The sequence below is a fragment of the Nelumbo lutea genome, chromosome 7 (assembly GCF_056320005.1).
Source record: "Nelumbo lutea isolate HS-2025 chromosome 7, American lotus-T2T, whole genome shotgun sequence".
Lineage (NCBI taxonomy): Eukaryota > Viridiplantae > Streptophyta > Magnoliopsida > Proteales > Nelumbonaceae > Nelumbo > Nelumbo lutea.
In genome coordinates this window covers 17084165-17100913 of record NC_142690.1, presented here as the reverse complement: position 1 = coordinate 17100913, position 16749 = coordinate 17084165, and the positions used below count along the sequence as shown (strand labels likewise).

Below are 16749 nucleotides of genomic sequence, written 5' to 3'. Positions count from 1 at the left end.
GATACTTCTTTAGATCTCCTGTAATTGGTGAGTTAGATCAGGCTCATTTTTTTGACCCAAATGCTTTCTCACAAAATAGAGTCCATGACTCTTCTGGAGACAAAGTTTGAGATGATACAGATGACCATAAGGTTTGATGCAAGATGAAGCTATATCATCTGAATGTGTTGTGATGATTATTCGACTCCCATGCTTGCCATCAGGGCAAGCATATTTAACAGATTCCCATGCTTGATTGCTCCATATATCATCAAAAACAAGAACATACCTTCTTTGCTTAAAAAATTCTTTGAGTATCAGCTTGAGTCTGGTTTCTTTCATTGCTTCTACTCCTCCAGGAATTGATTGGTTGCATTCTTCAAAGAGTTGTCCTATCATGTCTCTTAGCACCTCGTTAGTCTTAAATGATTGTGAAACAGTAATCCATGGGACTCAAAATGCGTCTTTACCCTTTGATCATCATAGACTCTCTTGACCATTGTTGTCTTTCCAGATCCACCCATGCCTCTTACTCTAAGCATCAAGTTGTTTTACAGAAGCCACCCAATTATCTTTTCCTTGGGTTTTTCAATCCCCACCAGATCAGCTTCTTCTAGTAGGAGAGCATCACCACGAAGATCATGCCATCTATTGGCTAGAGAACTCGAACTCGAGCCTTGTTCTTGGCTTCTGAATCCATATCTTTGGCTTCTGTCCGAGATGTCGCGCACTCTTTCTTTGATCTGTTGCATTTGATTAGCAAATCTATGTTGTGCTTTCAGGGTCTCCACGAAATGGAAAGATTTGAAGAGGAAATAGCAGAGCTCATGCCGTCGTTCTTTTCTAGCAAGGCAAAACATGAACTCATCAAGAAGATCTTCCATATCATAAGCCACATCCCTCACTTGCTTCACCCAAGCTTTAACTCTTTCCTCTGTTTCTTCCCTTGAATCAGCATCTCGTAGGAAGGCTCCTATGCTTTGCAATTCATTTGTGATGTATGCAACTTCGTTTTGCACTCCTCCAAGCAATTTAACCTCTTCCTCTACCAAGTGACTAAGCCTGTTCAGCAGAAAACTCACAACAACCTCTGCCATGTCTCTTCCCTCTATTACAGCAACCTCTGTTTCTTCCCTCTATTACATTGAGTTTGAGATGCAAGCAGATATTTTACAAAAGTGGCCCTAACTAGGAAGTATTGCTTTTGACTCCAAAATTATCATTTATAAATACTAATTAAATACAGTTTTACCATCTTAAATTTTATTTTCTTTTCATTTTTGAACCCATTTAAACTTTTCATTCCCACCTTAACCGTAAGCAGGAAACATTTGTCTGACTAAGAAGTATAAATGAGTTAATATTATCTGCAAGAAGGTATCAACAAGTTTTAAATAACATTATGTGGGCATTAATTTCCGTTGCTAAAACTGACAACATTTTAGTGGAGGGGTGGAATAAGTAACTTGATAACAAACTACAAGGAGTAAGTAAATAAGAAATACTTAAGGAGCTAGAGGTCTCTAATTAGTGTTTGACCAAAATCCTCAGCATTACAAGTAATTTACCCTTTAAATTATATGCAACTAGGTCAGCTGTCACATATATACCTGCTCCCTAAATAATTAAAAGGGATAATCATTAAAAAACATTAAAAGGGGTGGGCCTATACTTGCCTATACTGCACATAAGTCTATTATTCTTGGAGCATGGGCAAGTATATGCCCACTCATACATTGTGTTGAAATTTAATTAATTATAATGGAGATGATAAGGACTGAATACTACACCACTTGGTCAAACAGGCTTTGATACCTTGTCAAGGAACTGTTCAACCTAAATGCTTAAACTGTTGTGTTAGGCCTTTGAATAGAACTTTATTCTCTAACACATTTTTTTCCTAAAATTGTAATCATCTTTTGATCGAGTTTTTGTTGTTAAGTGAAGCAATATAGGAGGTAGTTGACAAGTTCTATGAAAGATGAAACCATTCCAAGTCACATAAGTTGTAGGGATGATGGCGCCACCAACCCGCTAAGGCATTGTTTGGGAATGCTTAAGTTAAAAATAAGTGCTTATTCAAATAAGCACTTATTTGCATTTGGCACCCAACTTTTTCAAGTGCTTATTTTAAAAAATAAGCACTTAATCATTTTATATTTGACATTTGGTAGTCTTTTTCTCTAATAAGCACTTAAATAAGCATTTGTGATTATTTTGTCATTCATTTTCTTTCAAAATTTCAAAATATACCATTTGAAAACACTTTTAAGAAAGTACTTTTATAAAAGCACTTTTAAGAAAGTACTTTTATAAAATACTTTTATAAAAGTACTTTTACAAAAGAACTTTTACGAAAATACTTTTACAAAAGTATTCATAAAGTACTTTTGTAAAAATGTTTTCATAAAATTATGTTCTGTAAGGCCTGAAATTAGCCCAATACTTGTCCATTTCTTCAATAGTCCTTGAAAGTGATGCGAGGTTTGTCACTCATCTCATTAAGTCCAATCGGGATTCTCCTTTGGCACCTTCACACTGTTATCTCTTATTGTCGTCTCTGTTTCAGAATTGCTCTCTTTATTATACATCTCAAATTTGTAATAGAGTAGTCCATACTCCATAATATGCTGCTAAGTATAACCGTTTCATGACCTGGTCTGATACTCTCGTATTCCTTAGGTCATCGATCTCCAATTGGATGTAATTTTTTTTATGGTGATTAATGGATTTTGGCTTTGCCTTCGGAAAAAAAAAATCCTGGATAGGGCTATAAATGGATCGGATTCAGCAACAGCCAAATCGGATCCAATTAATGAAAACTGAAATCCGAATCTAATCCAAAATTTGTTCACATTTAAAGATCTGAGATCAGATTCAAATCCTATCAGATTCAGATTTAATTAAACTCTACTTCATTTTTTAATATAAAATAATTTAAAAATTAATTACTGTTTAACTTATATAATATTTTTATATTTTATAAATTATAATTAATATCTATATTATATAATCAGATTTGGATTTTAATCTACTGAGATGGACTTAAATCTACATCCAATCCAATTATTAATCGGATGCAGATTGTAAAATTTGAATCCGATCTTACAATGTAAACAAATAATCCAAGTCTTGGGGTAATTGAATCCAATGTTAGACTTCCAAAGTCCATTGATTAGGGGTGGCCACAAACCGAGTTCTTCATGAGCTATTCGAGCTATGCGAGCCGAGCTCAAATATATATATATATATATATATAATAAAAATATTATAATTCTTAATTATTATAATTATTAATTTTTTAAATATCAAATAAAAAATTTTATATATAGTTTTTTATTTTTATAAAATATTTTTTCTCAAATCAAGCTCAAGCCTAGCCAAACTCGAACTCAATGTTCTAGCTTGAGCTTCATACTATTCAACTCGGTTTGGCTCGAATCCACCCCTACTGTTTATAGTATTCTTCATAATTTTGGATGGAAGGAGCCAGGAAAATCTTTGGATGGTGGGATCCATGAAAATTTGGAAATCATCTTTGAACATATAATTAACAATACTGAATTGTTAATTGCCTTTATCAAATTACATACCCTCTTGGGACTCCAAAGACCATGGACATATCCACTAAAACACAGTACATCAAAGCATAAAAGGCAATAGTGAGTAGAACAGAATCAGCCATATCAAAGCATTGCCTTGCTCCTCCCAAAACATCCCAAATGATCATATACAAGATTAGGATTGCGACACTGAGTTGAGAATAATTATGGATGAAGATGCTCGCTGTAATTTCTTCTCTGCTAGGACCCTACAAGACAAAAGCAATTAGGATCCTTGAATAACCTAGAACATGCAATTATGTGTTCAACCATATGGTCCCTTCTCATGAAACACTGCAGATGAGAACTCAATCATATCAATATATATTCATTAATGAATATGTGAAAAGTGGTGGTTCATTAGTTGACCATATAGAAGAAAAAAAAAATCTAGTAAGGAGAAAAATAAAATGAATAACTAGAATAGAAACAAAAAGAAAGTGTGTTTAATGCTCACCAGTACTTCTGCAAAGATATAGATAGTAGCAGTGCAGGAGGAATTATATTGAAAGAGGAATCATGAAAGATCTGTCCAACAACCATGAGAGTAAGAACCAATTTTTGGGATGTGATTGACCACCCAACGGCATTCACCTCTGTTCTTTCGAATACCATTTATGAATGTTTCATCCATATCCTGCAATTCAAGTTCCTTCAGTTGGGTAAGGTTGTAAATTCCTCTAGGCACTGCTCTTAACATTGGACAGCATCTTATAACTAGTTTCTGAAGGTTGGGCAATGTGCCTTTGTGCATTGTCACCGTACGCAATTGACACAGTTGTTCAAATTCCAGTATCTTAAGTTTCTTAAATTTCTTTTGCATGAAGTCCAACTGATCTCCAATGTAAGCATCAAGCAACTGAAGCTCCATTAGGCTAGGCAAATCTTGAAGGGCTTCAATGGGATTATCCTTTAACTTTGACCACTTCAGGCGTATCCTGACCAGGTCGTGAAGTTCTGAAATCCATCTGGGCATGCTTTGAAGGCGCCCCTTCAGATATAAACGTTGAAGATGGATAGGGGGATTAGACATAGTCTGTAGATGAAGACGTTCCTCCATTCTTTGTGATGATATGCTTAAACTATGAAGGCTCTGCATCTTCTCAATGGAGAGACACAAATCTTTCCCACTTTCTCCTTCCAGCTCAACAATCCCCAATTTCCTTAGTTGGGTCAAATTTTTCAAGTCTTGGACAATTCCAGTGTGCTTGCTTGCTTTTACAAAAGCTAGCTTCTGTAAAGCAGTTAAGCCACCAATTTTCTCATGCACACCAACACCTCTTACACAATCGAAAGATGCATAGTTTTGAAAGTCGTACCGATAGACTAAAAGATGGCGTAGCCGATGAAGATGGGCAATTTTAGAGGGCAATTGAGTGATGAATGTATGCTTAAGATCCAAAGTTTCAAGGTTTACAAGCTTACCAATCGACTTGGGCAGATTTTTGACCCTGGTATTCCTCAAACTTAGATACCTTAACAGAAGTAGATCATCAATTCCATTAGGAAAAGTATCCAAAGGTGCATTCTCCAAATCCAAAACCTTCAAGAACCTAAAGTTTGAAATAACTCCGTGGCTAAAGGAGGATGAAGATGATCCGTCCATTGAAAACCTAAAAAAGGTTCGAACATATGGGTAGGGGCCCCAATTGTTAGTTAAATTCCTGCAATAACCATCATGAACAGATAAGCGGCGGACTTGGTTTTCCATATTTGTGTTTGACACTTTCAAGATTTTAAGAAAGTTTTCATCTTCAGCCCTTGAAACTATGATGTCATTCATCAAATAATGAAGCCTGCAAGTCCTGGGTCGTCCATCAATCTCTGTCTCCTCGACATGTACCAAGTACCTCTCGATAAGATAATTGAGGTAATCCTCTGCAACTTCTTCAAATGTTCTGCCACTCGTTTGTTCTATGAACCCCTCAGCTATCCATAACCGAATCAACCTTCTACAACTAACACTATAACCCCTTGGAAAAATGCCAAGGTACAAGAGACAATAGGTATAATGGTAGGAGGACAGATTATTGAAACTAAGAGATAATAGTTTGGTAATACATGAAAGATGTTCATTCCTTGCTAGCTCAAATCCAAGAGTATCATCCAGCTTTCCCCAATCAAACTTGGTTTTGCTTTTGTTACTTAGCACTAGTTTACCTATTTGATCAATTGCAAGAGGCAACCTTTCACACCTTGTCACAGTTTTTTCAGCCCACACCTTCTGTTCTGAAGGGCATTCTGCAAAGGTTGATGAGAAGGCCCTCTTGCACAGGAGCTCCTGTGCATCCTTGGGAGATAGGGGTTGGAGATTATAGACATGACCACAGGATCCTATACAAGAATTGGCAACATCATTTCTACGCGTTGTAACAATTATTCTACTACCACATTCATCATTTGGCAACATACATCTGAAGTATTCCCAAATATCTGGGCCCCAAATATCATCAAAAACAACCAGGTACCTTTTATGCTGCAAATAATCCCTCACCTTGGCCATTAGTCCAGATGAGTTTGTTGAATGGATCATATGTTGTTCAGCTTCTGTATTTCCCCATCTTGATGATGGGGAAAATTGGGATAGCAAGTGCCTAACGATCTCTGTTTTTCTGTATGATTGCCCCACTGTGACCCAAGCCTGGCATTCAAAGGTTCCTTTTAACAATTTGTACACCTTTCTGACAAGGGTTGTCTTCCCCAAACCACCCATCCCAACCACAGAGATAACAGTAGTCGTTAGTCCTGGTTCCTTTAACAAGGAAATCAGCTGGCGTTCTGGTTTGTCAAAGCCCACAATCTGAGATTCATCACAGAGATAGGAAGCCACTTTGGGAAACTGTCGTGTTTCAATAGAGGTAGTATAACCAACTGGGGATTGACTTGAGATGATCTCTCTGTATCTTTTTCTTTTTTCCTTGAGTTCTTTCTGAATATCTTCTATCTGTTTGGCCATGGAATGGAAAGATATCAAGTTCCCAAGAAACCGAGGGAGCTTATGAGACTGTGGGGTGGCATAAAGCTTGTACTTGTCTAAAACATTTTCGATATCATAAGCTAAAGTCCCAACCCGTTTTATCCATGTCTTCAATCTTTTGTTGCCCTCTTGCTTTGTGTACGCTTCGCTTAACTCTTCTTGAATACTCTCTAATTCATCATTGAGATTTATGACATGCCCGTGAATGCCTCGTATCAGCTCTACTTCTCCCACCACCAAGCGCAAGTTGTCGAGTACAAAGGCCACTGCACCCAACTCCATGACCTGACCTCTCTCTCTCTCTCTGGTAATTTGTTGTCAAAGAAATGCTTCTAGTCTGCCATTGACGTGGAGGAGGAAGACTCCATTAGGAAGGACATGGGCTAAAGGCAATGCAGCTTACTTGCATATGGAAATTATTGAACTTTGTCAAACAAGAAGATTTTGAATTAGGGACAACCATGAAACATGGATCGGTCGCATCATCTCTCTAAGTGGATGAAATTAACAGGACGTCTAACAAAGTGATGGAATTGTCACTTTTAGTCAACTTCTTTCTCATTGATGACTGCATGGCTTTCATATATATGGACAAGTGCGGTGTACAGACTACTACTTGAGTTGAGCCTCTTATCAAATGGATGGTGGGATCTGTTATAAATCCATAAATACCAAAAATTAGATACCAAGCTCCACAGAAATGGAATTTGAGGAGAAAATATCCAATATAAAAACAAGTTGTTGTATTCTATTTTATTGTTATTATATTATTTTGACAAAATAATGACACAAATGCCAAAAATCCCATTTGATACAAATATTAAATAAGAAATATACATTTAAGTCCAACCTGTACTTTGGATTTTAGGGCCTGAACTCTCAAATGAAGTTTCAGAAATATACATTTAAGTCCAACTCCGCTAAACTAACACTATTATGAGTGGTAAAACTACAAAAATGTCCATGTTTTTATTCTCTTTTTTTACTATTCATCTTCTTCCTTCGAAGGCAAACCAACTGCAGCAAAGTCAATTCATCCCACAGGGCACCTATATATAATTTACCCTTTTTTTTGGTTGTCATGTCATGAGCATACTTTTTGGTTTCATTTTTGCAACCAATTTACTCATTGCTGGTTCTTTTACATGGAAGTGTAAAATGACATTTTTTATCATAACATCTGTTTGACTAAAATAATTAAAAGAGAAAAAAAAACAAAATGTTGATTTGAAATAGTTAGAGATAAAAAGTAAAATATAAAATAATAGGTAAAAATACAGAAAGAATAAATTAGTAGAAAATAAAAGAAGGTAGCACAAAATAAAAATATATAATTATAGACAAAAACTGTTTTCTATTAATGTCTATTTCACTTATTTTTTTCTGCTTTTTTGCTTCTTTTAAGTTTTTTAGTACTTTTTGTTTTATTTTTGGAATAAAATAATGTGGGAAAGACAGGGAGGTTTTGTTTCTAAAAGGATGATATGTATAAGAGATTTTATAGATATTTTTTTGATAAAAGAACTAATTACCAAATGGACATACGAATGGTTCCCAATGGAAGGTGCATTAGGTAAAATGGTAGAGGAGTGTAGAGAGAATGTCTTAATAATACACTAACTACATATTGGGTAAATTGCTAAAACTTCCCCTGAGGTTTGGTAATTCCAATCACCTCCCTTGAACTTTTGGACATAGTTGCAAGTAGACCCCCTTTGTTAGAATCCTCTAAAAAAGGCATGAAAATGTCCAAAATACCCATTCAGTTACTTTTGACCAAAATGTTTATTTTCCAAATCTTCTCTTCCTATGAAGCACTAGCCCAAACTTTTTCAATCTCTCTTTTGAAGTTGATTTATTTTTCAATTTTTCTCTTCATATCAATCACCTAAAGGTAAAGCTGCAACTTTAAATTCTCTCTTTTTTTTTTTTTTGTTTATGAAGTTTAGATTGTTTTTTTTTTTTTCTTTTAAAAACCAACCTCAATAATAACTGCATGGGTACTTTGAACATTTCCATGCCTTTTGTTAGAGGATTCTAGTAGAGGGGGTCTACTTGTAACCATATCATAAAGCTCAGGGGCAATATGGGAATGGAGGAGAATGAAGCTTGGGAGAACAACCAAGATAATGAAATTAATGATGATCAAGTGTTGACTGATCAATACAACAGGGGTTCAGATCTTGCAGATAAAAGGACAATATGGGTCCAGTTGCAAATCCAATTGGAAATGTGGATTGTGATTTGGAACGTTAGAGGGACTAGTCTGCCCTGCCTCAGATGCCATGTACTTGAAATCACTAGATCTCATAAACCGGGTGTCTATTTTCTTATGGAAACTAGAGTCAATCCTAGTCGAGCAAAAAAAATTATTGAGTCTCTTCCTTTTGATAGTTATTTTGTTGTTAACTCTGGGTTTTTCTCGGGGTCTCTAGATATTATGGGACTCAAGACAATGTATTCTAAATGTTATTTTATCTAATGATAGGATTATTCATGGATTAAAGAAATTGTTGATAGCATAGACGGAGTGTGTGCCTTATTGGTGATTTTAATTTGTTTAGAGATAGTTGTAATAAAAGTGGGGGAAGGAGTGTTCTCCCTAGTCAAACACGTGAGTTTAATAGCTTTATTAGTTAATGTAATCCTTTTGATTTGGACATGAGGGGTAAGCAATTTACTTGGAAAAATTCTTTTACTAAGGAACGATTATATTAGATTTTAATTAATGATAATTGGAGGCAGGAATTTCCTAATGGCTACCTTATTAATCTTCCTTTTGATTAAGTTATTAATGATACTAATCAATGTATCATAGATGATATCAATGATAACCTAATTAAAAATGTAACTAAAAAAGAGATTCTTGATACTCTTCTTATCATTCTTGGTCTTAAGGCTCTTGGTCCCGATGGTTTAAATGCCCTTTTCTTTACAAAATTTCTGATCTATAATTGGCAATTCTGTCTGCAAGACGGTCAAAGTTTTCTTCCATTCTGGAAAAATGAATAGAGTGATTAATAAAACATCATTTCATTAATTCCCAAAATCAATAACTCTAAAATGGTTAATGGTTTTCATCCTATCAGTCTATGTAATAGTTCTCATTTCTCACGAGATGTTTTATTCTATCAAGAAAAAGAAAGGATGTTCGGGTGTATTATTAGCTTGTAAAGTTGATATGAAAAAAGGCTTATGACAAGATTGAATGGGATTTTGTTGAGAAAGTGGTGACCAAATTTGGATTCCATTACTAATAAATAAAATGGGTTATGGAGTGAAGCAAAATTATTCCTTTTCAGATTTTGATTAATGTCTCACCTACCCAGGAGTTTACTTCTACTAGGGGCATTAGACTGGAATCCTCTCTCACCGTCTATTTTTATTCTATGTGCAAATGCCTCTTGTGGGTTAAATGGCTCTGTTCTCTAGCATGCATTGCTAGGGACCATTTTGGTAAGGTCTTGAGTATAAAAGTATATTCTATTGGCGTAATAACTATTAACCTTGCCAAAGCATGGGCAGCTTGGGAAGCCCACAATTTTTCTCTCATCTTTCATGATCTACCTATTACTATTGAGGGTGATTCCAAGCTCGTCATCGATTATCTGCTTCAAAAAGGTGCCCTCCTGTTGAGATTAAGGAACGTCATTGAAGAGTGTAATCGTCTAGGCATGCGGATGAATCATAATGTTAGGTATTGTCATGTTTATTGCGAAGCTATTCAAGTGACAGATTGATTATCTCATTAAATAATTTGTGATCGTTATTTATCTGTTAATGAGCTTCTGATAGGCTTAGAGTTCACTTCTTTTTGTAATGCTTGGGGACATGCTAGCCCTTGCCTTGTGTAATCCCTTCTGTTTTAATAAAAAAAAATCACGACGTTAAAGGGAGGTGATTGCAATTACCAAACTTCAGGGAAGGTTTCAGCAATGGTCAAAAATTTCAAAGAGATTTCAACAATTTACCATAATATTTATGTAAAACTACAGATGATGTCTTAGGGGGTGTTTGATTGCACTTTTCAGATGTTTGAATATGAAAACATTGCTTTTTTAGATCCTCACACTTGTTTGGTTTCTGCTCTTAAACTTGATCTGAATCTTATTTTCAAATCTGAAAACTATAGACCTTGGGCCGACTCTTAACGAGCTCAGACATGTTTCAAAGCCAATGCATTGTTGAATCTACCCTTCTAATTTTTTCAAAATGATGTATGCTACCCTTGATTACCCCCAAATCCAAAAAATCTAATCATTTTCGTGTTTTCTTAGAGAGGAAGAATGCCTCTCTCTCTCTCTCTCTTGCTCTCTCCCCTGTCTTCCTGCCACCACCGTTACAAGTTATAGCGTCGACTCTCTCTCTCTCTCTCTCTCTCTCTCTCTCTCTCTCTCTCTCCCTATTTTCCCACTTCCCACCACCAGTGAGAAGATTCTTGTGCGAGTCTCGGCACCTAAGAAGAGGATGCCCCATGTTGGATGTCGGCCTTCCGGTGGGATTCTGGTTTAAAACTGAGAAATGATTTCCAATGAACAGTCATTGTTGTTCGGGTCTACCTAGCTGGCAGAGAAGACGGAGAACAAGGGATCTACATCCTACTTTGGAGCATTGCAACTACAATGGAATCTGATGGGTGAACAGAAACAGGGAGAAGAAAGAGGTGCAAGGGAGAGAGAGATCTGATAGGCAAATGGAAGAGGGAGAGAGTGAAAGGGTTAGCGAGAGATGTCAGAGAGAAAGGAGGGGAGAAATGGCCTGGAGATGGGTAGCCGCTATTGAGTTTGAATCCTTCACTACAACACTTGCAACGACGATGATGAAAAACAGAAGAAGAGGAGGAAAATGCCAGGAGGAAGAAGAAGAGGAAAGAGAGGAAAAGTGAAAGAAAACGAATGGAGACCTACTATTGGTTCGCCGCCGTTGTCAAGAGGAAGGGGTGAGTGCATAATATTGAATAGTGTATTCCAATGAATCTATGAAGATGAAGAAGAAAGAACAAAAAAAAATACTGAGGAAAGAAGAAGGAAGAGAGAAAGATAGGGCGACCAAAGATGGGGTTTTGTAGCTCTCTCTCTCTCGCTCCTGTCTTCCTGCCACCACCACCACCGCTGCAACTTGCAGCAGCGGTGGTTGGGTGAGTAATAATATTAAAATAATAATAATAATAATAATTATAATTGTAATTATAATTAATAATAATAATAAATTATTTTAATATTTTTTAAACATTAATTATTTTTATTACTTTTACTTATTTATTTATTAATTATTAATTATTTTTATTAACTACTAATTTTTAATTATTTCATTAATTTTATTTGTGTAAATTATTAATTATTTTAATATTTTGTAGTCATTAATTATTTTTTTATTTTGATTGCTTCATTTATTAATTATTAATTATTAACTTATTATTTTTATTTGTATTGTTTCAATATTATTTTGAGGTTGAAAAATATTTTTTATGAGATAATGCAAATTTAACTCAACATTTCCAAATAGTATATTATAGGGGTAAAATAGTAAAGTCAGTAAATTTTAGATGGTAAAGTGTTGATCCAACGCAAACAAACTTATGGATTCAAAGCCTCTAAAAGGTAGAAAAGCATCTATGCTTCTTTTCAAATTTCAGACACAAAAAATACCTTTTCAACTTTTCAGATCTGAAATTTCATATTTATCAAACGTCACTTTAGTAAATGACTCTTTTTACTACAAAAACATAGTAAATGGCTTTTTTTTTTTTCTTGTGTGCTTGGGTGATTTTTAGAATCTAGAATAGGGTGATTGTGGGCCAGGACCGGGCCTAGTCTGGCTTAGCATCTATAACACCGGGGCATAGCCCAAGCATGGTCCTGGACAAGCACACACATGGGGCCCATAAACTTTAATATAATGTCTTATTTTTCTTTCTACAATGTTTTTTTTTTTAACCCTGCCACAGTCTGAACTGTTTTTCCTTGCAAATAAACAGGTCTACGATTCAAACATTCATTCAATGTTTCAACTTGTAATATCATAATAGTAATGACAAAAAAAATTAAAAAAATGAAAGAAACTAGCAAATAATATATAAAAATATAGAAAATAATATATAATAAAAGTATTATATATAATGTTTTTATTTTTATATATAATAATAATTATTTATTATAATTCTTTATTTTTTAAATATCAAATAAAAAATATTTTTATATATATAATTTTTATTTTTATAAAACATTTTTCTCAAGTCAAGCTTGAACCGAGCCAAGCTTGAGCTTATGACCTTTTGACTTGAGCCAAATTCGAGCTCGAGATTCTACCTTGAACTGAGCTCAAGTTCGAGCCTCGTTTTGCCTTGGTGAGCCAAGCTGAATAGCTCAGCTCGAATCCACCCCTAGTTGGAGGTTGGTGGGAGAATTGGAGCCAGAATTGTGATGGTGACACAGGGGGTGTTCGGTAAAAAGTGGTGTTGTATTGTGTTGTATTTTACAATGGTCAATATAAATTTGTGAGAGAGATTTTCTATCTGAAATGTTTTCTCAAAGTCTTTGTAGGGTTAATATAAATTGCTATTTTTACCTAAAACGTTAAATTTGATATTATACATTTTAATAATTGAAATGACATTCATATATGATGTGACAATACACAATTCTCACAAATTGTATGATCAACCTAAAATGAAACACAACCCAATACGAGTATATACCAAACACCCCCTTAACAGTGTCAGGATTACTTATGAAACCAACCAGGTCAATGATGGACGATGGGTTAAAAACATGAGTCCAGATTTATGAAGTGATTGATGTTCCTGATGCATGGATGTAGTATCTTGTGGATAGCAGCACATCCAGCACTAAAAGAATCGGTTCTCTACCTACCAAATAATAATTTTAGCAGGCAGCATTGGGCAACCTGCCTGCTGTAAATAGATGGTGAGTCCCAAGGCACATGGTTGGTATAGCAGATGGTAGGTAGATTGGCTGAAGACAAAATCATGTATATTGGGCTGAGTTATTTATATCATGAGCGAACATATCAGTGTTCAGTACAAATAGGGCCAATGGTGAACACACAATCACTCTTAATGGGTAGCCAGAATTAAATGAACCTGCCTATCAGCCCCATTTGGCTGGAAGGCTGAAACTTTGGTTGGGGCCAGAATTAAATAACCCTGGTCAGAGATCCTTATTAATTCCCATCCCCGTCCCTGCCCTGCCGATGCAATCCCCATCTTTAATTGGCTAATTCTATCAGTTCAGGGAGGTCGAATACATGACGGGAATGAGAAAAATGTAATTCAGCTAAATTGGTTCAACTACTTTGAAATACTCCAAATATACTATTCAAATGGACAATCCCTCAATTGAAACTCATTATACCCACCTGAACGCTACCAACACCTGTCCACAAAGACATTACATCCGCACATTAATTGTGGTGTGCCACTGTAGTGACTGTATTCTTTAATATAGGTAGCATTTTTGTGGGTTGCAGATCTTGACTGCTTCAAATAGCTGATTGACAGCCAACTGAGCTCTCTGGATTTTCCACCAAATATATGTTATAGGCTGTTCATTTGGAACCCATCTCAGAAAGTCGGAAGCTGCTGCATGCGCTTCCGTCCTCCCAAAAAAGCACTTAGAATATGATCAAAATCATCAAGTTTGTAGTTTTGCTACCAAATTTTGATAATAATGGAGAACAAAAGTAGTACAACTTACTTGGTTAGAAGCCACCCAATCATGCTGACCTCTTTTACACCAGACTCCAATGATAAACTTGTAGGGATCCGAAATCATTTTAATTAAACCTAATAAATTAGAAAAAAAAAAAACAGTAATCATGGAGATTCCTGATTTAGCTGAACATGCGGATAACAGATTCAAAAGAAATAGAAAGATACAAATACCTGCAGCTGCAGGAAATTGTTGAATTTGAAAGCTTGTACTCTGATTCTTGTTTCTACATATGGGAATCTTCTCTTGGCTGCTTTTGCGATGAGGATGGAGATCTCCCTCTTCATGAATGTGTGTATATTAGGCGTCGAGAGTTGATAATGGTTAATAAAATTTGAGGTGGTCATCCCTCTACCTGGAAAAAAAGATTGGGACTAAAGAAAAAAGGAGTTGACCTTACGGCGGCTTAGAAAATAAATAAAAACAAACCAAGGGTCGTCTTAAAACCTTAAGAAAAATAAAAATGACCTTAAGACAGCTTAGAAAATAAATAAAAACAAGGTAAGGGTCGTATTAAAAACAAGGTAAGGGTCATATTAAAAAAAGAATTGACCTTAAGAAGACTCGAAAAATAAAAACCAGGGTCATTAACCTCAGCATAATAATTGAGAACACATAACAATAAAAATAAAAAAGGGGTTATATGGTGAAAGTTGATTCTCGTATAAATTTCCACATACTACCACTTGCCTCAAAACAATTTGATCGCCACTCGCCCGAGGGTTAAATGAATACCAAATGCTTATTCAAGGATCACAGAGAAGTAGAGTGGCGGCAGAGCTGCTGAACTTAGCCCTCCGCCGTTTCACCCCTGCAACTCCTCTATTTCAGTACCTCCTCGTCGTTGAGGAGTTCATGCTCGGCACAACGGATGATGCTCGGGCAACAACCTTCCTCGGCTCACCCTGGCCAAATGGACTGGACCCCGAACCTAACCCCGACCTAGGTTCATTACCTAGCTCACCACCCACCATCATTTCATCTCCAACCCCACCTGACACCGGCGCATCCTTCCTCTCACTTCACCGGCGCAACCTTCCTATCTTTCAACCTCCTGTGACAAAACCACATCTGCAACTGCCGATCCATCAGCCCCAGCTTCGCCGATAGCTCCGCTCGCGGAGACTCCGACGGATACGTCTCCACTGGTTCGCATCCAAACCCAATAAATCGAAACCCTAAGAAATCAGAAAACGCAAACATACCAAACTAAAAGGAACCAGAAAATTTCAAAATTTTGGCATACAGTGAAGGTCTTCTCAAGAAGTTCCAACTGAGAAGCATTCTTCATTTTGGGCTTCACCTTTTCTCCTCTTTCATTGGAGCTGATATGCCAATGATGAAGAGGTATTATGAACCGCCATAGTCCATAACCGAGCTACGTGCGTTGTTTTTGTGGAATGAAAGTGCTAGGAAATGAAGACAACCGGGGTTCTCCTCTTTCGTTCGCCGGCCTCTCTTCTCCTCTTTGGTCCGTTCAACCCAAAATTAAAACAACAGGGTTCTCCTCTTTCCTTTTTTCAACCTAGAACAAAGACAACAGGAATTCTCTTTCGTTCGCTCAACCCAGAACGAAGATAACAAGGGATTAGGGAAGTAAAAAGGGTAAAGGATAATTTTGGTATTTTTAAATTTTTAATTGCATATGAGTCTTTTAACAAACGGAAATCTAACGTCGGGTATCAAATTGTCGCAAATTGAAAATTAAGTTACCAAAGATATTAGATATCAAATTGGCACTCGACCTAAATTACAGGGTACTTATAAGAATTTTCCCTTATTTTATAGATTTTGCTATAGCCACACCTCCACAGAACAAAATAATAATAATAAAGGGATAAATAGACTGTACTCCCCCTCAAAATCTGAAATTACAGCCTTCTAATTTACCAATAACCCCTACAAAGGGGATTTAATATATGAGGCTAACATTCGTTTTTGTTTTGAGAAAAAAAGGAAACCAAACAATTTTGATGAACACATGTGATAGAAATTCGCCAATTGCTTAGAAAACAATTATGACATCTGATGTGAATAATGGAGATAGTTCCTATAAAGTAAAAATCACTACTGATAATTACTATCAAATAAATTTATTGTGGATTTCTCATAAAATGACTGACATGGCATCAGTGGTACCAAACAAACAATTTTTCTAGTTTATGAGAAATTAGTGATTTTAGAAATTGGTGATTTATGAGAAATCTCATTAGAGAAATTGGCAACAGTACCAAACATCATCTAAAATGTTCAAAATTTAAAAGGTAGTTAATCCATTCAAGAGGTATACACTTAGGTCTGAAGTACGATTTTATTTTGTTGGATTTGGATATCCCCATTTTGAATTGAATAATAGAGTCTGATTAAAAATCGGATTGAATTCAGATCACTCCCTATCCGATCCGAAAGGGATCCACAATATATGTTATTTATTTATTCATAAATATGTTATTTATACTGC

At 35.8% G+C, this 16749-nt stretch overlaps 1 protein-coding gene across 6 annotated transcripts; it reads right to left on the bottom strand.

Moving 5' to 3' along the window:
* Window positions 1-3493: 3493 nt before the first annotated feature.
* Window positions 3494-15870, bottom strand: LOC148845371 (disease resistance protein RPM1-like). Of its 6 annotated transcripts, XM_088955703.1 has the most exons (7): window positions 15535-15870; window positions 14979-15433; window positions 14462-14569; window positions 14274-14362; window positions 13936-14090; window positions 4039-7209; window positions 3494-3790 (listed from the first exon to the last, which is right to left on the bottom strand). In XM_088955703.1, exon 6 carries the CDS (start codon window positions 6838-6840, stop codon window positions 4099-4101), a length of 2742 nt encoding a protein of 913 aa, XP_088811829.1. In that variant the 5' UTR covers window positions 6841-7209; window positions 13936-14090; window positions 14274-14362; window positions 14462-14569; window positions 14979-15433; window positions 15535-15870; the 3' UTR covers window positions 3494-3790; window positions 4039-4098. The 6 variants fall into 6 exon arrangements, with proteins under 6 accessions (XP_088811829.1, XP_088811826.1, XP_088811827.1 ...); XM_088955700.1 differs by having other exon boundaries at window positions 14462-15433; XM_088955701.1 differs by lacking the exon at window positions 13936-14090 and having other exon boundaries at window positions 4039-6895; window positions 7019-7209; window positions 14462-15433.
* Window positions 15871-16749: the final 879 nt, after the last annotated feature.

Excerpts from the sequence above, each read along its gene's own strand:
- LOC148845371 (XM_088955700.1), bottom strand. The coding sequence starts at position 6,840 with ATGGAGTTGGGTGCAGTGGCCTTTGTACTCGACAACTTGCGCTTGGTG.